The sequence below is a fragment of the Lissotriton vulgaris genome, chromosome 12, assembly GCF_964263255.1.
Source record: "Lissotriton vulgaris chromosome 12, aLisVul1.2, whole genome shotgun sequence".
NCBI lineage: Eukaryota > Metazoa > Chordata > Amphibia > Caudata > Salamandridae > Lissotriton > Lissotriton vulgaris.
Window position 1 is genome coordinate 492,693,059 of NC_141700.1, and position 25,441 is coordinate 492,718,499.

General features: G+C 45.5%; 1 protein-coding gene across 1 annotated transcript in view; it reads left to right on the forward strand.

Annotated features, from left to right (window-relative positions):
• The first annotated feature begins 643 nt into the window (after window positions 1-643).
• Window positions 644-25,441, forward strand: part of LOC147677586 (chymotrypsinogen 2-like) — a 39,387-nt gene continuing 14,589 nt past the window's right edge. The window contains exons 1-6 of the mRNA XM_086945245.1: window positions 644-776; window positions 5,737-5,840; window positions 9,422-9,501; window positions 16,672-16,677; window positions 18,012-18,084; window positions 23,211-23,391. Coding sequence (XP_086801371.1) covers window positions 725-776; window positions 5,737-5,840; window positions 9,422-9,501; window positions 16,672-16,677; window positions 18,012-18,084; window positions 23,211-23,391 — 496 coding nt within the window. The 5' untranslated portion in view covers window positions 644-724. The remainder of the gene's footprint in view (window positions 777-5,736; window positions 5,841-9,421; window positions 9,502-16,671; window positions 16,678-18,011; window positions 18,085-23,210; window positions 23,392-25,441) is intronic.

The window sequence follows — 25,441 nt, forward strand, 5'->3', positions numbered from 1 at the left end:
ATCTGCATTAACGGGTACCATATTTACAAAGTTTAACACCACTTTATAAATATGGGGCAGGGCATTGCCCCACAGGAACATTGTTCAAAGTGACGTTCCTGTGGCGCAATTCCCTTGTAAATACGCCCCTTTAAGCCCACCTCATGCATTTTTGTAATGCTAATTTCTCAAAAACTACTGAATGGATTTAGACCAAACCAAGCAAAGGCATTTCATTCCAGTCAGCCAATTGAATGTAGCGACATTTCCTATGGGAGAACAATGAGAAATGTGACTTTTATGACCTCCTTCCCCTTTTCATCTCTACCCCTCCCACTTGACAGATGTGCACGAAATTTGCAGCGCTGAACCAAATTGGATTAACTTTAAAAAAAGAAAGTTTCATGCAGATTTGTTGAATGGCACCAAAGTTATTAAGAAAACATAAACAGGTTTTCAATAGAATCTCTGGCCTAACCGTAGCCACATCCTACCATGGTCTGTGTAACTAATGTTTCATTTCTGTTAAACATTTTCCTGGAAATGCACGTTCTTTAAACAAGCTCTTGCTATCTGCCCAAGGTTTCTTGATAAGAGACTGCAGGCCCCCTTCCCACACCTTTTCCACAACCTTGATCTGTTAAGACAGCTAAAAATGGAGCTCTTCGTTGATTGGCCAATTGAAGGCATAAAAGGAGCTGAGGATCCTTGATCAATGCCCAATTGATACTGACCCCAAAGAAACATGGCATTCCTGTGGCTCCTGTCCTGTGTCGCCCTCTTTGGGGCTGCATATGGTAAGTTCCACTGACTTTCCTTGAAAGGGAAAGCTCCACCTAGAAGGTATGGGTATTCTTGTAGTGGCAGTGCTTTCACCAGCAGGCACATTGCTTGTGAGATTCTGATCAGACAGTACTTGTTAGCATGAGATGCTCTTCACCATCAGGTATCTGTAGGGAGGATCATAGACAGACATTCTGCTTTCAGACCTTGTAGTGATTCCCTTCTTGACACTAGCACTGTCTGGCTGGTGAGCTCATCCAATCAATGTGCTGCTTCCTGCTCATATTTTCAATCAAGCGCTAGCTGCTGATTGAATGCCTTGCCTTTTGTGAATCGACGTATATTGATGATGGGAGCCCTCAAAGAATCATGAAGGCAAATTACATTGCGTGGTGGAGGAGCATTGAAACTAGATTTCATTCATTCGCTTCATCGTTGCATGGTTATTAACGGTGTGTGAGATTTGCGTAATTTCTTTTTGTGTAATTCCACAAAATATCTGACAAATGATGCAACATTATGCAAAATGCAAATCTGGCATTTGTGTCCTTTTTTTTAACAAGAAGTGCATCCTCCTATCCAAAACTGACGTGAGGGCCACTTTGCGCTACAAAAAAACAACTGTTCTGTCAATTCGTGTAGTTCACGAGATCCCTCAATAGGATATTTTTGATCCAAGTAAATCTCAATGAGGCCGTTTGGTATAATGGCAGAATTTCATGCAAAAAGTGTAACTTGGAATGGTGAAAATTACATAGATAATGGTAGCGTAATTGAAATATCGCCCAGGCATGTGGTTATAATGACAAGTGGTGCAGCGAATAGTGACTACGTAGTCATCCTGGGGCATAGTTATCAAAACCTCACACAAAGGAGCGCAGCGTGAAACCTTTATGCGTGCATTGCGTGACAGGGAGAGGGCAGGAATGTGCCATATTTAATGCTAGTTGTAAGGCTACTTTTAAAGCGCTCGATTACCCAGAGGTGTCTTGGCGCTGGCTCTGCTGAACAGGATGGGGAAAATTACTGATTACAGGAAAGCCAGGTTTTTAACGCTTGTCTGAAAGATAACAGTCTGGGCAGGGATGTATTGTGAATGGATTGGAGGTTCCTAGCATTGGCTGTACATGTGACAAAGCTTCTTCTGTCCCAAGTACAAGATCGAACCTTGGGACGGTAGGATTTGTAGCCCCCAATTCTTTATTCGCATAAATCGACACACTGCCAGAGCCATGGCCCCCTGCCTGTGAAGCTGGTGCTGGAGCTTTGTAAACTATGAAGTCTGATTGGGAGACAAATGGAAAGCCCAGGTTTCCTGCAGGGCAATGACGTCTCTTTTCTTTAGCTCGTTGATGGGAGCCTTCTTGGCTTCAGAGTTGATTAAACCTCTTATGGGGTGAATACCTTGGTACCAGTGTGACGCGCTGCACTCTTCCAGTGACAATGCTTAAGGGTGGTCCATTACCAGTGGTACGGGTGGTTACTTGAGCAGTGGGCTTGACAGTGTCAGTATCTGTCACTGTGTGCAAGCCTGCTCGAAGACCAGAGAGTATATCAGGCGCGGCCCATGCAGGTAAGAGCGGTAGGGTGGCGGGTGCGGTGGGAGGAGAAGTTTCTCACCATTGTCAGTTTTTCTAATGCAGGCGTATTGGTTCTAGTATCTGGCTATGACTGGGCATAACGTTTTTTTTCCTTTCCACTGCGGAGAAAGACTATTTATGAGGTGCGCAATACAACACTGTGGGGCATATTACCAAGGGCCATTATCGCCGCTTTAGCGGGACTTTTTCCCGCTAAAGCAGCGATAATTTTATCGCCCTATTACCAAGCTGTCGCTAACACCAGTTAGCGACAGCTAGTAGGCGATCGCGATCATCTTGGGGCCCACTTTGCATGTCAGCGATAATTATCGCTAGTGACATGCAAAGTGGGCGTGCCAAGATGATAGCGACTGGAAACAGTCACTAACATCGCTATCTCCTATTACCAACAATGGCTCAGTTTTGGAAATATTCGCTCTAAGCGCGAATATCTCCAAAAGCTAACGCCTGCCCTGACCAGTTCTTAGCCATGTTATCCAATGAGAGGTGGATAACATGGCTAAGAGCATTGTCACGGTAATGCCTGAATATCGCTGTATTGACAGCGATATTGACACATTTCGCCCGTTTTTTATCGCTTCTGAGATAAACCTTGATAATAGCAAGGTATCTCAGTGATAAAAACAGGTGAAGGGCGGCGTTAGGAATATTCCCGCTAAGCCAACATAGCGATAATTATCGCTAGTTGTTGGTAATATCCTCCTGTGTGCCTAGAGAGATATTATTTGGGGGAGAGCTTGCTCACTGGCAAAGTGTTTATTTTGCCAAGTCACACTTTGCTTCTGCCTGATTGTCTTTCATGATGAACAAAGTTTTTTTTTTCCTTTGGATGGTTTCTGCTGCAACATATGGAGTGCTTTTATAGTGTCCGCAAGTTTATTTCTGCTCAAAAGTGTCGCTACTGTGGTGATGCAGCGACATAGATGTGGTTGGTCTAGTAAAATTCTTCATTGTTGGTCTAGACGAACTTCAAGATTTTTACAGGAGAAACTATTTTTGGTGGTTTGGCTATGTTTGCATGGCTGCATGTTCTCTTTTACGCATGGTTGTGAAACTGACATTTTACATTACATTTCATGGCACGCTGCTGCATTTGCATTTGACCATACATATCCCTTACTCTTGGGATTGTGTTATGGGCCGGAGTGGCCCATTTTCTTTGGTTAGTCTAGGTACCCTTACATGAGAGTGGTCTTAATGTTTTAGTGAGTGGTGGTCACCCATCTCTAGGTTTGTAGTTATACACCTTTCCTGGGGGGATTGTCATATGGGTGAAATTGGCCTGAATTTGCATTGCACGTTACATTCCCTTACATGAGGGATGGGAATGGGTTTTAGTCCTATTTTTAGGCCCCACATGACAAACCCTTACATGAGGGAGTTCAATATGAGTTGTAGTCCATTTCTATTATTTTCTGACCCTTAGAAGAGTGGTGGCTAAATGGGTGTCAGTCCCATTTACACAAGTTACAATAAAACCCCTTAAACAAGGGATGCCTTTATGGGTAATTGTCCCATTTCTGCAATTAATTGACCCTTGCATGAGGGGTGTCAAGATAGGTTTTAGTCCCATTTTCACATATACTTTTCAATTCCTTACATGAGGGATCTCTGTATGGGGTGCAGTATACCCATGTCTATTTTTTACCCTCTTGTGTCCCTAACATTAGTGATAGGGTTCTGGGGGTGCGTGTCACCCATGGCTACTCGTTACATTTGTCTGCCCTGTATTGAGATGTAAGGTCGGGTGCTTCACACCCATGTCTGCTGTGTTTTCATGGGCCTGGATGTGTATCAGTTTATCATTTAGTGCTTTTCAGTACTTCCTGGTCAACTGGCTAGTTTCCTGTGACATTTTATATGACATTGTTTCTTCTTTTTATTATGTTTTATAATGGGGGAATGGGTGACAATTCTTGTGTATCTATTTATTCATCCTCGCTGCGATCTTTACTGTTCAGTTTCTCCAGAGATGTTTTGTTTTACCTTACATCCTAGGGTTCTGAACTATTTCTTCATGTGTACATTTTTGTGAACAGTTGTCCCCACTTAGTAACTTAATTTTAGTTTCTGTTTCAAATGGGGAGGATATGTTATATACTTCTTAGGCTCTCATGCATCTCCCCTGTTACTTTGGCTCCTAGCTGCTCAGCCAGTGTGAGTGTTCTGAGTGGAATGTTGGTGTGATGGAGAGGACTGGAATGTTTGGGTGCCTGTGTGGTGAGGTGTGACAGTAGAAGATGGGCTGAGCAGCAGGCAGGCTGCTCCCGGCGGGGCTGAAGTACATGATTACCATCCTGTATCTTAGACCAATAAAGAAACTACAAAGATACTCTTTGGCTACTAGTTCTTAATCACAACAAAATATTTGCATCATAAGAAGCTGGCCGACTTGTATTAGATTTAATAAATAGGGAACATGTGAAGAAGCAAAATCTTGTTGTCGTAGTAAAGGCTGTTTGGCAGGGCTCGTCTAGTAGGGTCTGGGTCAGGTACAGACAGAAGGTCCCTAACCTTAGGTCCTGAGAACGGCGAGGTGATGTCTGAAGCTAAGCAACCTTATCCCCTGTCATGGAACCTCATGAGAGCATGTCCTTAACCATTAATGCACAAGGAACAAATTTGCACTAGCAGAGTCGTGTTCAGAAAGGCAGTCAATAGGCAAGCGCTCCAGCGCGGCCGACTGGCAAGGTTCACTGAAGCCGTTTGAATACAGTTCGACAAGCACCTGATCATGTGAAGGTGGAGCGTATGTAGTCTCGTGATTGGTGCTGAAAGTGTTCGCTTCTCCCCAGATCTTCTGGGAGATGTTGTCCCTAAGACTCATAACCTCACCTACTCATTCATAACCTGCGCTGTGTCTATGTATAACCTGTATTCTACGTATGGTCATGAAAGTCTCCTACTGCTAGCCTGTAGGCCAGTCCTACCACCAGGAAGTAGGGATGGTTTACATGGCGGATTACCAGCACCTAAGCTTTTCCAGCCCAAGTGGTTAGAGGCGCCCCTTTAGGTGTGAGTATCGAGAAGTGGGTCGGACAGCACCTCTGCCAATTGGAATGGTAGGTCTCTTCACAGTGGGCATGTCTGCATCAGCACCAGTCCAGAGGGCTGCTCCAGGAGGCATGATAGGGTTGTTTAGCATCATTGAACAAGGCTGTCCCAGGGCAAAATGCACCTTTGTTCAGTGTCACTGAGCAGGCCTTTCAGTATAGTAAGCAGTGTCCATTAAATGCATTGTGGAGTTAGGGCAGACACTGCATCCCTTTTGAGCCCAGAGAGGGTTTATTTTCTCCTGCATGTACCGCTGCAAGTGTTTGTCATGCATGAATCTGCCGCGGATGTCACAGATGTCTTGCCTTGCTTTTCTCAGGCTGCGGTGTTCCCGCCATCAAGCCTGTGCTCTCCGGCTATGCCAGGATTGTGAACGGTGAGGAGGCCGTGCCCGGATCCTGGCCCTGGCAGGTGTCACTGCAGGTGAGAAGCCGACTTTTTGTCTTGTCAGTGATGCACTAAAATGTGTCGATGGCCCCCTTAGTTACCGGGCGTAGCTTGGTCAATAAGAGCTTCAGATTTTAGAACAATCATATAATGTGAAAATACATTTTACGACAAGCAGGGCGCATGACATGAAAAGAAAGAGGAATGCGTTTTGGAATGAGTCCTAAGTAAGAGAAACCAGAATATTTTGTAAAATAAACATTTTTGAAGACTTCCAAAACAGAGAGAGGGATAGAGTGTGTGCATTTTTCTCTGTGTATATTCCTGGTGAAATCCAACAGACATCTCACCATACCTGACTGAAAGCACCCATACCCGAATATTTACCAGAAAATACATTTATAAGAGGTGGAACACCCCAACCGCACCCCCTTCCCCCCAAGCCACACCCCTGCTTGGGAAAGCCCTCTGATAGGCATACATAGGCATTTGTTGAATTGCGCCATCTGAGGGTGCAAAAGTTACCTTCTGAGATGAGCGAGACAAAAACTCATTCAGTGTGCTTCAACTGGTGAAAGCAAATGGAAACTGACATTTGACTAATTTTTATTACATTGTTCACACATGTTGCTAGCAGAGGGGTCGCCTTGCACGGAGCCAATTGTTTGCAGACTTGGGGCAAATTTATCATAGTGTTGTGATGCCCTTGCGCCACACAATGGGGTGCAAGAGTGACGCAACTACTAAGTAAGATTTATCAAGCCAAACAATGCCACCTTGCACGGCCCGGAGTGGCCTGATGATTCCAGAGTAATGTAATGAAGCGCAAATCAGTGTGTGTTATTCTTCCCCAGGGAGGCGTTCCATGGGTGGAGCGTGGGGCTTCCTACACATCTGCTCATGGATTCTGAAGCATTCTCAGATTTTCCATTAGCCTCATAGCTGCGTCGAACGTTCAGCACCCAGTGCTGAACGTTCGAATAACGAGCGCTGGCCCGTCGGCCAACGGTCGTGTGCAGCACTGGCAAGGTAGTGCTCGCGACGATCGTTGGCCGACGGCAGCGCTTAAGGGGTTAATGCTAGACCTGGGAAAGTGTCAAAATGCTGTGCCTCCCCAAGTGAGGCGTAATAAGGAGAAATATCGTTACTTCTACTAATTCTTAACTCTTTCTATGACATAGAAAGAGGAAAATGCCTCAGAGGATTGTTTTGTGCAGAAAGATGTCCCTTCCTGCACAAAAACAATGCTGCCTACAGTGCAGGCCCCCTTGCACCATAGGGTCCCTGTGTTGGCACAAGGCAGCACATTGTGCACCAGCACAAGGAGAGGACAGGAAAGCATAGTATGATGTTAAATATGGCGCATTCCTGGCCTTTCCCTTTCCCTTATCGCCGCAAGGTGACTTGCTGCGCTGCATGGAATATTGATAAAGGTGCCCCGAAGTGTTGTGTAGGAGAAATCAGGGAAAACTTTATGAAATAGTCTAAAACAGATGAGACAAGAAGAATGTCCTCAAATGTCCCCATGAGGAAACTCCCAGAGGGATAATTATTTCAGGTTTTGTGTCGCCCTGAGCCACAAAGGGCGGTGAAAAACCTACAATGAGGTTTATTAGGCCATGCAAGGCCACCCTGCGTGGCTTGGTAAATCTAGTGTAACGCAAGGCAACGCAAGTCACTGCCTTGCGGTACAATGCGTGGTGAGGGCATTACATGGGTAGAGCATGGGTGTTCCCAAGCATCTAACAATGTATTCTGGCGAATTCCCGATAGAACTAGGAATGCGTCAGAACTGTAGACTTTCCCCCAAGCGGCACAACGGGGGGGGGGGGGGATAACCTTATTTCTCCTCGTTGTTTCCTCTTCGTATTGCTGCAGCAGAGGAAAAGGCCTCTTAGGATTGTTTATGTTCAGGAAGAGGCGCCTTCCTGCACAAAAGCAATCCTGCGTCCAACGGAGGTACCCTTGCACCATGGTGCAAGGGTGTCTGTGTTGGCACTAGGCAGCACATAGTGCAACAACTTTGGGAAAAGGCAGGAATGTTCCATACAGTGCTAAGTACGGCACATTCCTGCTCTTTCCCTATCCTGCAGTGCAGCAAGGAGAGTTGCTGCCCTGCATGATTTGTTAAGAAATATGACTCCCCTCAGTGTGTGGATGACATTAGACATGTTACTTCCGAAGATGAAACCCTGCTTTGATGTCTGTCTTTAGAAGTAACATATGAGCCGACCGCATGACTCACATCTCAGTTTTCCCTGAAAACCTTTAAGCGATGTGGTGGTGGCGTATCTTCGGACACTCAGGGGCAGACTTACCAAATTTTAACGCAACGCAGCTCAGTAGGTAAAAAAGTTGTGCTGGGTTGCGCGAGAAGAAGAGAGCAGGAGAGTACCATATTTACAGAAATATGGCACCCTCCTACCCTCTCCCTAGCTCTGGTGTTGAAATTAGCTGCCGTGCACCACAATCACCCCTTTGCACCATAGTGCTAGGGTGTCTGCGTGAATACTGTGCTCAGACTAACTTTAAACTATTTCCCACGTTGTATGTGTGCTTTACAGTGCAGCACACATGCGGAGTCGGAAAGGGAAGGAGAAGTGAAAGCATTGCTCCTCCTATTTTTTTAAGAAAATAGGGCTTAGCGTCATAACGCTTGGATGGTTGCATGGGGATGCCCATGCACCACCCATGGAATGCCCACTTGGTGCTAAGTAATGCAAAGCAGCGCATAGTGCTGCTTTGCATTACTTTCAAGTGATTTTCCAGCAATAAACAAGTTTAACCGTGGAAGGTAAATAGGTCAAAAAGATTTTTCTCCAATTTGCATCACTTTTGTGATGCAAACATTGCTTTAAATCTTATTAGAACATTGGAATGTTGGGAGCTCCATTGAAAACAATGGAGTGCTCTGGGTTATAATGGCTGGTATAAGCTTGGAGCTCCAACATTCCAATGTTTCTTTGTTCACAGCTCCCATAAGGCTGTGTTCTTTTTTGTTAGAATATTCTGCCCTCTAGTGGCAGAATGTTCTAATAGCCTTATAGCCCTTCATAGCTGGGCTATACCAGCTATTAAAGTTCCTCTCCCTTGTTAAAGGCCCTCGCCTTCGGCTCGGGCCTTTGACGCTGGAGAGGGCCTTTAATAGTTGGTATAGCCCTCTGCGGCAGGCTATAAGGCTATAGTAAATAGACCCCTCAGACTCTAAGAATGCTGAAACACCTTTCACTCAATGACTTCTTATGTGCTCACAGAAAAAAGAAAAGTGTTGAGAGTCGATACAGAGCTTAACATAGGAGAGTGGAGAGTACAGAAAACTGAAAACTTCTGGTCTCTCTCTTCACCATAACTAACAAAGTCCCACTAACAGTCAGATTAATAAGAGGGCAGTCTGCGTGTTGTAGGTGAGTCTGTCCCAATATTCTGCTATGAACCTCAGAAGGTGTAATATTCAGTGTAGAAATGTGGGGGTTTGCAGTGCTATACGAGAAAATGCATGCACTCTACAAGGTCTCCAAGACACCCTACACTGTGGTAACAACACCACTGAGTCAAGGTGAGCAACTGGCATCGTCAATCATTGAGATCTGTTGCTAACAATCCCTTCTATTTTTCAGGACAGCACTGGATTCCACTTCTGCGGTGGCTCTCTTGTTAACGAGAATTGGGTGGTGACTGCAGCCCACTGCAACGTCAGGTATTGTATGATGTGATTTTAAGGTTTCACCTGTAAGGCACTTGTGCCATTCATCGAGCACGTACTGCATTCTATGCTTACTTTAACCACATGGCTGCTAGGCGTTTTCCCGTCCTGCGCTAAAAAAACAAAAATCCCATAAATCATGACGAGCTGGCCTTGTCATCCGCGCACGGCAGGTAAGCGCCATGACGAGCCCAGCTCGTCATTAGCTTCGAAGGGGTTAAGGGGCTTCGTCAGCCACCTTCAACCAGTGGGTATTTTTTGCCTTGAGACCGTGGACACTTGCTATGCAACATAGTCAATCACATCTTGGCTCAGCCACCAGCGTATATTGATGTGGTCATTTTAATATTGGCTTGTCAGTCCTTCAGCTGCACTGGAAATTATGAGAGATTAGTTTAAGTCTGTTAGCAGCCCAGTAGAATGGGGGAGTAAAAGGTGATAAAGGAGTCTGAAAAATAGATGCTGCAGAAAAGAAGCATGGCAATGCCAATGGGTCTAGCTTATGAATAAAAGTGCTTTTTGTGTCACTGATAGGTTTAAGCACTCAATAAGTCATCATAGATGGATAATGCCAGTCACCTTGTCCATCATGCATCCATTCATCTATCGGCTGGCTCATTAATGTATTCAACCTCTGAAGCAATAATTATAAATCACACACAAACTTAAAATTACAATATAATCATGCTGTTATTAAAGATGTGGGCATATGCTTGGAATACCTCATCTAAAACAGCAGTAGGTGCCCATCTTGCAGTGGTACTGTACACAGCCTATTTTTGTTTTAAAGTACCAGCATGGCCGCCACATTCAAAACCAGCATGCTAGCCATCTTGGAATGATAAACGAATGATACCCTATGGACAGCAGTATTCAATAATGGCTGCCTGGTTTAGAGGAAGTAGCAACATGGATGAAATGAATGACAAAAAACGGTTTATTAACACTGCCCGGGGAGCTGTAGCATCCACTTAAGAAAATGTTACATGAAAAGAGAGATGAAAACAAATTCGAGGGGAACAATAGAAGGGAAAAAAACAAAAAATAGAGGACTGGCCAACCAGCCCTGACACTAAAACACACTGATTTTCATGAAAATGTGCGCACATGATCAGAAAATGCCGTCATTCACAGGGTAAGATAGCAAATGACTAATATGGACTGAAACATTACCACATGCGTGTTAAAAAATCGCCCTTCCTGAAGAGTCACCCCAAACTTTTTGTCTTCCTCCTCCACTTGTTGCTGAATTTGCTTTTGCTGGTCTTAAGACTCTGAGCACTTTACCACTGCTAACTAGTGCTAATATGCTTGCGCTCTCTCTAAACGTAGTATTTTTGGCTTATACCCAATTGGCATATTTAATTTACTTATAAGTCCATAGTATTGGGGCAATACATGTGCCAAGGGCCTGTAATGCTACGAATGGACCTGTGGCACTGATTGTGGCACCCACTTAAGTAGCCCATTAAACATGCCTCAGGCCTGCCATTGCAGAGCCTGTGTGTGCAGTTTAAACTGCCATTTTGACTTGGCAAAATAAACCTTTTGCCAGGTCCAAATCTTCCTTTTAAATACTTATAAGTCACCCCTATGGTCCTTCTGAACAATGCAGAGGGCATGGTGCAATGTATTTAAAAAGCAGGACATGTACTTTTAAGTTTTACATGTCCTGGTAGTGAAAAACTCTTGAATTCATTTTTCATTATTGCAAGACCTATCTCTATCATAAGATAACATTGGGATTAACGTATTATATTTTAAAAGTGTAATTCCCAATTGGAAAGAGATAAACCCTTCCAGTCTGTTGTCTTTGATATCACAATTTAAAATTCAAACTAATGTTGAAGTCATATTTTAAACTGCAATTCTGGAAATACCACATTTAGAATGTTTTATAAAAGAAAGGGGGTGGACACTTAATGACAACTAGAGTAGGCATCTTAACAATATAATGTAAGCAAAAGATCTAGCTTCCTGATTTGTGTACTGGTTCAACAAAAAAGCACCAATAAGTTAATGGTCATTAACCCTTGTGATTTATTAACATATTCTTCATAATTCACTTAAGTGAATTGTAATATTTTTTAGACAAGTCTTCTAAAGGGCAAACTTTTTTTGAATGTAATAACTTTCTCACAAATACTTTTAGACAGATTTCATGAACAGGACATGATTTTCTTTTTTTCTGTGGGAAATTCCTCAAGTTTATGTGCATTGCAGATTCAAAATTAACAAAGAAAGTGTTAAAGAAGGAGTATGCTGTATTAAGTTCCTGGTTTCTTTGTCTTTTGACAAATAGATATCTTCTTTTTGGTCCTCATGATGGAGGACCCAATTTCAAAGCAATAAGAACTTTCTCCCAGAAGTATCACATAAGGACAGCCATTACGCTTTAGTCTTAGCAGTTTTTATCTTTAGTGTTTTAGTATGATGCCTTGCTAACCAATGTATGCACTAAGCACCTTTCCTTCAGCATTTGACCTACAATGATTTTTTAAACTAATGATAAAGAAGAATTGCATCACGACAGCTATGCTTTACACTTTGTAGTTTTTACTCCTTGTGTTCTTGATGATTTGCTAACCAATTCAAGCACTAAGCAGCTTTCCTTGAGTATTTGACCTATTATGATTTTACATTTGTAAACCTATTATGTGATTCCTGCCCTCTGTATGACGACAGGGTACTCATGTTAAGCACTACGCAATTTTTTGGCATTAACAAAGCTATTATGTAGCATGTCTGCTGATTCTTCTGATTCTCCGATTTAGCCTTGCACTTGTTGCGTGAAGAATCTTGCTTGTTTTATATTGTAAATTCATTATTAATCCTTTTAATATGATACTTGTTTAGGGGATTAGGTATGTTAAATTTGTATACCAATGAAGGCTAACTACAAATATATGTAAACATGGATGTTATTGCACAATGTTTTAACTTTTGATCTCTTGAATAAATTGTAAGCTTTAATAAACTGAACAATAATGTTTTTTATGGTTATGTATTGCTCGAAGACAGCCACACACAATGGGAGCATAAGTGTGTCTCAGTGGGCCATCTCTGACAGGATGGGAGGAAGGAGCTAGGTACAGCCTCACTTACACCCAAATAGGCTTTGTCCAGTCCACACACAAAGGGTTTCATACCTTCTTTAGTGATTCTGTTGCCAGGGCAGATAGGGAAGCCTATGTGCACTTCAAAGGCATGTCTTTGGAGTCTCCCCCACTTCAAAGACACCACTTGGTATAAGTACTGGACCTCAGACATCACCAATTCAGTACACGTCTGGACCTGTGGATACTCTGCCAGGAAGAAGGACTACTGCACTGCTGAAGGACTGCCACTCTGCTGGACTACTACTCTGCTGGACTCCTGCTTTGCTGTGCCGACCAGCTGGTCTGCTGCCCTCCTGCCTGGGTGAAAAGGATTGGAACTGCATCACTCGACCCCAGAACCCAGAGTGACTCCAAGGGCTAGAGGCTGGCCTTCTGATCTGAAGCCTCAGGAACATACAAGGCTTCCAACCCCGTACCTGGACTCTGACATCTGTGAGTCTACCCTGCCTAGTGGTGCCTCCCCAGACCTAGACCCTTGCCAGTGGAACTGATGCATCTTATCTGCTGAGTGATACATCCACAAGCCGAACCAACGCAACTTCTCGGCTGAGTGGCGCATTCCCGAGTAGAACTGCTTCATTGTAGCTGCTGCGTGAATTGGACCCGTCGCAAAAGACTTGCATCACCGCTGCAACCCACATCTTGAGACCATCACATCATCTTTGGAATGGCTGCTGCACAACATTGTTCCCTGGGCAAGCTTCTTGCATCCATCGTCGCCAGCAGCTTTGATGAAGATGATGAAACTTTGCATCCCAGATTCACCGCTCATCGGAACGGACGCAGCCCCTCAGCTGCGCCTTTCATCCTTGACACCAGACTTCACATCACAAGCCCCATCAACAGGATCCTTAACTTCGACACATCAAGACCTCGCACCACAGCCTCATCGCATCTCAGAACCAACTCATCGCCTCGGCTAGGCAACGCATGGCCTACGCGGATCCACGCAACCCTCCGAGATCAAGATTTAAGTTACTTTGTTCAGCCGGCCTAACTGCAACAAAGGTAAGTAGGAAATCTCAGCTGGTGATTATTCTCTCATCTATGTTCTAACTACCAGCGGTGGTGCCAGGTCTGTCCGGTCAGGTCCCTTGTGGCAGTTGTGCTCACTCATGGTGCTGTGATGGCTGCAGCTGTTATACCGTGCCTCTCTCTGTACCTTCGCCACATGAGGTTCTTGGTCCACTTTTCGGAGTACTGATATATACTTATATTTTGTGATGGCATATCCATACTACGACCATATGCACCCCATAAACATCGGTTGAGACATGCAATTTGGGTAATCCTAGTCTTGCTTTGTTCTGAAGAGGCCACAATTTTGATGCCGAAACGCATCGCCCTTACAATCTAGGACCAAAACCATTGATTACTTTATTAGTCATGAGACAAAGACAATTACCCAGACTGGGCGAAGACCACATAATTTTTGTTTCCACAAATTATCTTTAGAAATACACTAGACAGTCTAAAAGGAATAGATACTGGTACCTATAGACAGTGTTTTCTTTTGTGCCCTCAAATAAGGGCTAGCTCGCCGTCTTTTGTGGACACCTTTTTCACCTTGTACTTTTTATATGTTTTGTCAATAGTTTGTGTGTATATATTTTTTATTGATTGTGAGCCACAATGTTGCATATGTCGTATGTTTTTTTGAGATTATGTGAAATTAATACATTTTGAAAAAGTGTGTTAGTCTAAATTCTGTACATCCCTAGATTCAGTTCAGCAATTCTTGTTAGTGCCTATTTCAATTTAGAATCCCCCCACCTTTTCGTTTTTGCTGAAAGAAATTGAACACTTACAGTAGGCGAGTTACCACGCCATCAGCCACAAAGATAAAGTGGGCTAAGATAATCACTGTATATATCTGTACCGCTAGAACCACCCAGGTCAGAGCTACTGGCTTTCTCATGTTTCCAAGAATATGGCCAAATCGATAGAATCTGGCATACCTGTTCACAGAGAATCTATAAAGCCTACAACCTTTACCAATGGCGTGACACCATAACCAACAGAGGCCTATCCAAGTGCACATAAACTAGCAACCATCATGAGTACAGTTATAAAATTACAAATATGTAGAAAAATACAGTTTGCCAGGCAATATACATCCCCTTTCAATAGGGCCTAACAAGAATCATCACAGTGAAAAACCTCAAGGCTTGTTTGAATGGGTGGTCAACATGAAAAATCCCTGACTATTGTGGTAATCTGGGAGATTACAATTAACAGTACAAGCACTCTTTTTAGTGGAAGCACACAACTTCTGGCCAATCAAATCAAGTACTCAGGGTAGCCAAAATGTGGGGAAAGTCTAAGCCCTTCTCTCAGTAGATCTCAAAGATATTTTTGGTTGATAACATGAGGTAACCTTCAGCTGTGCTGTCAAGCCAGACCTAAAAATGTTGCTTTCTTTCCTGCTGCCATGTTGCAGGTGTTTTTGCCATTGCTTGCTCCCAAGTGTTACTGTATGCTCACCAATGGTTGTAGAAATTGTGGCCATCGTTCAACAGAATACTACATACTCATCCGTTTATTGTTACAAAATGGCCACCATAATAATGATCAGTCAGCGAGCAGCTCAGCAACCCAGACGAAGTGAGTACTGACAAAAAGCATCTGAAAATGCATGCAACAGAAAAAAGAAATCCCTTTTTCTGTCGCATCAATTTTTTAGACGCTATCTGCGCTCACTCCCCAGTACACAAACTAACATTGGCTGGACTAATAGCAGGGTGTACAAACGTCATACCTAAGGATGCTGCTAAGGCTTTGTGTTATGTGAATGCTGTTTACTCACTTACCCCAGCTAACCAGCTGACCACCTTCACCCACTGATCAAGTTCAGGAGCACCCATATCCGTAGGGTGCCTTGCTAGGGTCTGCCAACACACAGGACTGGCCAACACCTCCCAGGGAGCATCAGTCTCCTGATGATTGTTGAACGTCTTCCATGTGTTTTAATAGGATGTGACACTGTGGCTAAGAGTGTATTCAAAATCACCCATCTCAGCTACAATGACTGTTCATAACTGTGCAGCCCACTGCAAGGTCAACCAGCCAGGGCACAGTGCAGCGGCACCGTGACCAAAGTGCATGAGAGACCCACTTTGTTTTTATTTCTGACTGTCTTTTAGTATCAAGTCAGGCAACAGTCTTTCAAAAGAGCTCATGGCCTACTTGCTACACACTCCAACGCCCGCCCTTCTGATCGTCTGCCATTACACGGCAGAGGTTCGCGTTACATCTTTGGCATAGTCCGTTGCACTCAGAATTGTATCGATGGGGCTCCCGCAAATTGTGTGTATCCTTTTAACCCCTTGTGTGCTTCGGACGGCCCCCAGCCATCCAACGTCACGGTGGGCATGTGCGGAGGACGGCCGCGGCCATACGAACTCTGCCCACTCAATAAAACGTCCGCACAGTGCGAAAATACGTGCAGCGCGGAACGGGTTAAACTCAGATAAATTCCAACCACAAGTGGCAGTATGCTGCAGGACATTACACCAGACGTTTGGCTAAATGGTTTCTTCCGAATGTCTGTAAAGCTCCCATTAGAAGCAGGCCAACTGCATTTATACGATCCTGAGGCAGTTTCTGCATAGTTATGGATTTGCCGCACTTGTCACATTATCCATCACCAACTGCATAATTTACAGAATGTAATAAAAAATTGTAGTTTTGTTCCCAGCTCAAACAGATCAAAACTTAGTAAAATACGCTACCACATGTGTTGTTGAGCGTGGGAAGCCCTTCTGTCGCACAGATGCAGATTGTTGTATTTAGATGTTAACCTGATATTAATGTGGTGAAACCTTTGTCCATGCAGTACTAATGTGTAAAAATTATAAAGTAGTGAACACTGCTTCAAAAATATGCAGGCACTACACTGCATGATTCGCACTTTCTTGCCACATAATTTAGTCATACCTGCCGCATAATTTGGACCTCCCCGCTCCATAACTCCTGTAGCCCTGCATGAAGGTTTTTGATTGTATTGAATTCAACTCAACACCTATAGTCCCCTATTCTGGATAAGAACGAGGTGCATATTTAACAAAATGGCGGTGAGGGGGTTAGCTCCAAAATAGCTAACAGTGTGCATCGTCACTTTAGAAACGCAGGGATGCATCATATTTACAATAATATAGAGCACCCCTTTGTTTCCCCCTGCGCTGGTGCTACATTCAGCTGCCTAGCACCCACACAGGCACTCTTGCACCATAGTGCAAAGGTCCCTGTGTTGAGGGAATTATTGTTTATGTGCAGGAAGGTCTCCCTTATTGTACATAGGAATTTGAAATCTCCATTCTGGATTGTTTATGTGCAAAAAGTAATTTTTTTAAACATGAATTCATGGAGATTTGCTGTTTCTATGTGTTCTGCACAATGCAGCACACAGAGAAACAGCAAAATAACGAGAAATAAAGCACTTCTCCTCATTTCACCAGGTTAAGACCAGGTTTTCCCTGATCTTAATTTTGGAGCTGCCTCCTATTTATGCCACTCTTGTAAATAGGGGGCAGCATCAAAATTAATGGGTGTTGTGGTGGAACGCCAACCACAACACCCATTGCCCACCTCTTTCAAGCTAAGTATAGAGTGAAAGGGGGCCTTATTTACAAAGCTGCCTTGTAAAATAAGGTGAAGCCCCTATAGCCACCACAACGTCACTAAAAGTGACGTTCTGGTGGCGATAGGGGCTTGTTAATATGCCCCTGGATGTTTTGGACCTATACAGCTCAGAGCAGTGACAGAATATTGCGTTCAAAATATTGAGGACAAAAATATTGAGAAGGTAAGTGCAAATAGGTAAGTATAGATTTACTGTCCATAACTCCACATCTACGTACCTTGAAGAGATATATACATCGTCAAGGTACATGTATGTGGAGTTATGTATAGTAAATCTTTGCTTATCTATGGAAACGTACCTTGGCGATATTTTTGTCCTTTATATTCTTGATAAAATATTTTGTCCACTCAATATTTGTTCTCCAATATTTTGTCTACACACCCACAGCTCTCCAGTAAAGCCCCTTCCCTCCTATTAATAGTGATGACCCCCCCACACCCCTCCACCTGGTCCACCGCGACGTGGCTGAATTCACGCAAGAAGACCAACTCAATACTCAATGGACAGGGGTCACTGATTTTACAACCATCTTTTTGCTCCTAAACCACTGCTTCAGCTTCAGGACTGTGCGTTAAAGAAAAGCAGAGGCGTGGCCAGGACCCGAGGAATAAGGACAGTAGGGCACTCAGGGGCGGGGTAACAATTTACCATACACAAGCTGTTGCCACTGAAGTAAAGAACATCTCTAGATGCTGCCTCTGGCCAGTGGCTCATCTCTAACTCACCTTGTCCTCTGGAACCAGCCATCGAGTGATTCTGGGAGAATTCGACCACGCCTCTCCGAGCGAGGACATACAGGTCATGACTATTGCCAAGGTAAGGGGTGTGCTGATCCCTGGTCCTCCTCTCGCTAAACTCCACTTGCTGCCCCTGAGGCAGGTAGAAGCAGGCCTTTAAGTGGGGTGAAAAAACTGGCGGGGGTCTCTAAAAGTGGCATGGTCTATGTAATTAAGGGTGTGACTCAAAATCACAAACTAAAATCTGTGCTTAGCATAGTGTTCTGCCTGACTGGTATTTTGCTGCTTCTGTCATTGCATCCAGATATATGATACAACAAGTAACATTAAACTTACAACAAGCCAAGGCTACTCCTTTTCAACGGTTATTTGTTGCTTAAACTATGGCTTCATTGTATATAGCATTGAAAATGCTTCCATTCTGAAATGACGAGACTGTGAAAGAACAAGGGGGGATATTAGCAAGGGCACTATCGCCACTTTAGCTGGCTTTTTCTTGCTAAAGCGGCGATAATTTCATCGCCCTATTAGCATGCTGTCGCTAACAGCAGTTAGCGACAGCTTTTAGGTGATAACTACCGATTTGGGGCAGACTTTGCATGTCAGCGATATTTATCGCTAATGACGTGCAAAGTGGGCGTACCCAACCTGTTAGCAACTGAAAGCAGTCGCTAGCACAGCTATCGCCTTTTAGCAAGGCAGGCTGTGCGATTAAAAAAGTTGCGCTAAGCGCGATTATCGCCAGAACCTAACGCCTGCTCAGACCATGACTTAACCTGTGTATCCAATAGGAGGTGGATATTTAGGTTAAGTCCCCATTAGCGTTAATGCCTGAATATCGCTGGATTTCCAGCAATATTCACGCATTGAGCCGCTATCGCCGGATATTTTACCGCATTAAAGATAAACGTTGCTAATAGAATGTTATCTCTGCAATAATATCTGGCGATAGACAGCGATAAAAAAAATGCGCTAAGCGCATTTAGCGATAAGTATCGCTATTTGTTGCTAATATGCCCCAAGGTATCTCTTTGTAGTTACATCAAAGGCAGTGAAGGGTGACACTGCTGCAGTGTTAACATGTGTTCCTCACCCTGGGGGTGAGCGCAAAAGCAGAGGGCCCGATGGGGTTCCGTCTCAGCACCTGGGGGCATATTATCAAGACTGACGATAAAATTATCGCCGCTTTAGCGGCAGAAAACTGCCGCTAAAACGGCGATAATGGGATTGATAATATGCTCTATGGAATTCCAATTGAAGCTCATGTTAGATGTCCTTCACATCTAACATGGGCTTCAATTGGAATCCCATAGAGCATATTATCAAGCCCATTATCACCGTTTTAGCAGCAGTATTCTGCCGCTAAAGCAGCGATAATTGTATCGCCTGTCTTGATAATATGCCCCCTGTTTTTTTAGGTCTCACCTGTCGATGTGCATGCGCATCGAGCAAGCGAGACTATGGGGGCTTATCCACTCTTTGTCCAACTTGCAAGGAATCGTGGCGATTCCTTGCAGTGCCCGTGACTTTTAAGCTCAATGCGCATGCGCATTGAGCTTAAAAGCGCGTGCACATGCCCCCAGCCGCCTGCCTTGCCTACTCTCCCGCCCCCTCACTTCTTGATTGCACGGCCGCTAGGCCGTGCCTCCCCTACTCTCCTCCTCCTACTCTCCTCCCCTCGCCGTCTGTTCCCGCACTCCTCCCACACCCCCGCTCCGCCCCCTCCCCTGCCTGCCATGTCTACCAATGGGTTCCATTGAGAGAAAGCCTCCGTCCATTGACCCTGGAAAGCTTCCATGATGGGACCGTTGTAATCTTTTCTTGTATGAGACCCTTGAACGACTTGCATCAGAGGACTTTGTATTCTAGTTTGGATCATCTAATACTTTGTACCACGGAACAATGGAATATCGGAGTCTGTTTCTATGCGTCTCGAACGCGTTTTGGGTTTAAAACGTTTTAGCCCTTTACAGAAAACAGTGGCTGCTTCCCTGCAAGGAGTTGAAAAGCATCTCACTGGCTCCATAGGATAATGTCCTGTATAGACCACTGAACTCTCTCCAGCAGGAACCGTGGAACACTTTGGCAAGGTGACATTTTGTGCACTTTTAGCATTAGTGGCCGTTGAATACTTTGCAGAGTAACAATGGCCGATTCATTGCTGGGCTCCGGCCGTGAGCAAAGCCAGGGCTCTAACCATGTTAAACGCCTTCCTGGGAAGAGATGATGCTAAAGGCCGCTTATAGCCGGATGTCTTCGCTCCCACCCCCTCCTCCAATAATGTATGTTTGAAGGCTATTGATTCATCCACGCATTCCTAGGGCGACGCATCGGCCTTTTCATGTTCACCGTGGAATGCTAGCGCCACCCACTGGGATGCTCTGGGCATCAACAATTTGTTTGACAGCATGTGACACTCTCCCGGAAGTGCTGCAGGCTGTGCTGAAAATAGTTAGCAAATTAGCAAGGATATAAGGTGCCAGTGGGTCATCCTGCCACTTTGTCTATCAGGAGTCAGCGGACGGAGCTGAGGCCGAGAGCACAGACCGAACATCCCGAGCCAGCAGCCTCGGTCTGACATGGAGCACTGGGTGCGAGTACTCACTGCACGCTCCCTTCAAAGTGCTGCTTCTGTGCCTCTTAAAAGCGTTAAAGTGCTTGTTATCATACCGTTTGGCTAAATTACTATGCCAGTGCAGGTGAACTGTACAACCAAGTAATTCGCGTGTACAATTCATAAAGTGTGGTCTACAAATATAGGTGCAGGAAATCCACGGCTAAATATGGCAATCTAGACAGCGCCGTGAAACGCCTCCTCCAGACACTGATCGCCAAGAACGAACCAGCTGACTTGAGAGAGTGGCGTGGTGTAAAGGTGAACTTTACTACATGATTTCAGAAGCTTGGATCGTTACATCTGCCTCATCTGCATATATAGCGAGCCACCCATAGAAGACACTGCACTGATGAGAGGGTGCTCCTGGGAGGACGAGTGCTGCCCTGCCAAAGAATAGTGCCAGCACTGCCCTTTCCTAGTGTGGCCGCTCTGCTGAGGTGTGACTCACTGTTTCCTTGAAAGTACAGCAGCGCCGCTGAAAGGTGTCAGTACTGTTCCATTTAAGTATGGCAGTGCTTCCCATTCACATTATGTTCAACTGCAGAACTGCAGAAAAGTGTCAGTCCTGCTTAACTTCGGATCCTCATTTTGAGTGCTGTCGACAAATATCCGTAGTTTGTATGTGGGGTGAAAAGCGCTGGTAATTTTTTTGTCTTGGGCCGCTCCTGGCCCTCTCTGTGCAACAGTCTTCCGTCACACTGCTGCCTTTCTTGTGTGTTCACAGTTCGTGGTGTCCTAGGAACGCACTCACCTTTGCCAAGTGCGCACCCTATTGCACCTGTGTCTTTGTAATGTCTCGCCCGAGGCCTGGAAACAGCCAAGCCAAGCCAAGCCTCTGTTCTACGAAAGCGGATTGTGCCACGTCATGATCACCCTCACCCTCACTCACCCTCAACCCCTCACCCTCACTCACCCTCAACCCCTCACCCTCAACCCCTCACTCACCCTCACTCTCACTCATCCTCAATCACCCTCAACCCCTCACCCTCACTCACCCTCAACCCCTCACCCTAACTCACCCTCACCCTCACTCAACCTCAACACCTCACTCACCCTCACCCTCACTCACCCTCAACCCCTCACCCTCAACCCTCACTCACCCTCACCCTCACTCAACCCCTCACTCACCCTCACCCTCACTCACTCTCAACCCCTCACTCACCCTCACTCTCACTCATCCTCACTCACCCTCAACACCACACCCTCACTCACCCTCAACGCCTCACCCTAACTCACCCTCACCCTCACTCACCCTCACCCTCACTCACCCTCAACCACTCACTCACCCTCACTCACCCTCAACACCTCACAATGACTCACACTCACCCTCACACACCCTCACCCTCACACACCGTCACACACCCTCTGCGTAACAACACCTCTCACACCCTCACTCACCCTCACACACACTCACTCACCCTCACACACACTCACGCAACGTCACACACCCGAAGCCTCACACCCCCTCACTCACACTCACCCTCACACCCCCTAACCCGCACACCGCCTAACACTCACACCCCCTAACGCTCACACCCCCTAACAATCACCCCCTAACCCTCACCCCCTCACTCTCATCCCACACCCTCACCCCCTCACTCTCACCCCTCACCCCCTCACCCTCACCCCCCACCCTCACCCCCTCACCCTCCACCCTCACTCACCCTCAACCCCCCACCCTCACCCTCACACCTTCACCCTCAACCTCTCACTCACCCTCAACACCTCAGCCTCACCCTCACCCTCACCCTCACTCACCCTCAACCCCTCACACTCACTCACCCTCACCCTCACTCACCCTCAACTCCTCACCCTCACTCACCCTCACTCACCCTCACCCTCACTCACCCTCACCCACACTCACCCTCACTCACCCTCAACCCCTCACCCTCAAACCTTCACCCTCAACCCCTCACTCACCCTCACTCTCACTCACCCTCACTCAGCCTCAACTACTCCCCCTCACCCTCACTCACCCTCAACCCCTCACCCTAACTCACCCTCACCCTCACTCACCCTCAACACCTCACTCGCCCTCACCCTCACTCACCCTCAACACCTCACCCTCAAACCCTCACCCTCACCCTCACTCACCCTCACCCTCACTCACCCTCACTCACCCTCACTCTCACTCACCCTCAACCCCTCACCCTCACTCACCCTCACTCACCCTCAACCCCTCACCCTCACTCACCCTCACCCACCCTCACCCTCACCCTCACTCACCCTCAACCCCTCACCCTCACACAGTGCAATAGGTCTCAGACCATTTCAGTTAGAGCTTTTAAAAATGTTTATGGCTTTTTTTATTTGTAATTCTTTAGCATTGGCTAAAGGAAACAAAAATGCTAAACATTTACAAAAAAAAACCATAAACAATTCTAAAAGCACTAACTCTAATGGTGCGAGACCTATTGCATTTCCAATGCTTGTTTTAGAACTGCCGGTGATCAGCACCGGCAAGACCCGGCTGACTTAAAGCCCTGGGTGAAAGAGCTGGTCACTGCGCATTGAGCCACATGCGCAATTCTCCTCTCTGTACTTTGTATGTGTGACGTCTTTGTTTCCTCTCTCTTCCTCCGTTTTAGGTCTTCAAGCACCCCCAGTTCAGCATGTTCACCATCAAGAATGACATCACCCTCTTGAAGCTGGCATCTCCCGCCCAGCTGACTGCCCGAGTGTCCCCCGTTTGCCTGGCGGACTCAACTGACAGCTTCAGCGGTGGCTTGAGGTGTGTCACCACCGGATGGGGCCTCACTGATTCCAGCGGTACGTACGGTGGAGTATTGTCCCTGTGGACCTGGCGCCAGACTTCATGTATGAAGGGATGGTTTCTGGTCTCAAGGGCTAGGGCGCAGCCTTTAGCAGACCCTTCACTTCTTTATTACACAGGGCAGTGACCCACCCAACCAAGTCAGTGATTGTTGAACATGTTTGAGAGGTCTTGATGTGACTGACAAGTCACATATAAAGTTCGAACCAACTATTCATTCTGGGCTTCTGATTGACACCACGAAGAGTAGAACAGTGGAGCGCCTACTGACAGCTTCTACTCGTTTCATTACTGTGCAGACAACTCCTAGAGAAGGGGGCTTGGTGCAGCCTAGCGTTTCCCCCTGCGATAGCGATAAGTTTTACAACTTAACGCCAGCGCAGGCAGGGAAGGTTTGTTTATGTACAGGAAGGTGTTCCTTCCTGCACATAAACAATGCTTAAATGCCATTTTGTAACTTACATGTTGCTGCTTCATGCAGCACACATGTAAGTTACAAATTGGCATTTTTAAAAAGAGGTTTATGTACAGGAAGGGACACCTTCCTGTACATAAACAAACCTTGGCATTTGGCTTTTTCCATGTGTGCTGCACAACGCAGCACACATGGAAAAAGCAAAAAAGAGGAGAAATGAAGCACTTCTCCTCGTTTCGCCACCTTAAGAACTGGTCTTTCCTGTTCTTAAATTCGGCGCTGCCACCTATTATCTCCTCTCTTGATGATAGGTGGAAGCGTCAAAGTGAATGGGTGTTGCAGTGAAACGCCCACCGCAACACCCACTGCTCGCCCCCTTTCACGAGGAGTTTATCGTGAAAGGGCCCTATTACCAAGGCAGTGTTAAGTCAATTAAGGTGGCTTTAAGCCACATTAATTGACTTAACGCTGCCTTGATAATAGGGCGATGCTAATATCGCCGCGTTATCGGCAGAAAAGTGCCAATGACGCGGCGATAAGGGACTTGATAATATGCCTCATAGTTTTATACTTGTTACACAAAATACCTTAAAATATGATATTACGAGTGTGTGTAAACGAGAACACATTGGCATAGGAGCATGGGGAAAACACAGAATGCTAGTGGATATTGTTTACAGCGCTTGTGTGTTTGCAATTTTTAATAAAATGTAGCGCTGTGTGCTAGTTTGCACAATTTCACCGAATTTTGTGGAATTAGGAAAACAATTATTCTACAAATTTCAAACACCCCTAGTTTATTGTTGCTGCTTGACTCTTACCTGTGAGTGGGCAGATTTGTGATATGCCAAAATATCGAGTTCATGAATTTGTACCTACATATACATCCACTCTACAGTATTGACTATAAACATCGTCAAGGTAATCAAAGATGCAGAATTATAAACTTACTCTTGTAACTCCACATCTCCTGAACTCGATGATGTTAGGAGTTGATATTGTAGAATCAATGGGGCTTAATTATAAAAACAGATGCATCGCTGCGTGATAACAGCGATGGGACCTTTTTCACTGCGCCCTCCTTGCGACACGATGGATGCGCTGTATTTACTGTATGGTGCTCCATGTTGCAAGGAGTGACAGGTGCATCAGGAACCGGACGTGTCTGTCTACACAAAAGTTATGCATTGCTGGAGTTGTGTCGCAAGCAAGACGCAACTCCAGCAATGCATGAGGCAGGCCCACACGCATAGCACTGCGTCACCCTTATGCCTGCTATGAGGCAGGCGTAAGGTTTTGACGCAGTGGCGTTCTAGAAGTAGTGCAGATAAATCTAATACATTTCACCATGCCACACTTACGAGGCTGTGTTGTATAATGTGGTGCAGGGCTTTATAAGGTCACGCATCTGCCTAGATGCGCCACCTTGTAAATATGGCACAATGTGGTGCATTGTTTACGCCGTTACTGCATAACAAAATGTGACGCAGCAGCGGTGCAAAAGTGTGTTGTAGATCGATATAAAAATGTTGGCTATGGTAGGAAGCCATTGTGGTTCATTGGAGAAAGAGTTCTCTTGGCTTCTTTCATGGGCAGCCTTAAGAGACCTGCATTCGTTGAACATGCCTAAC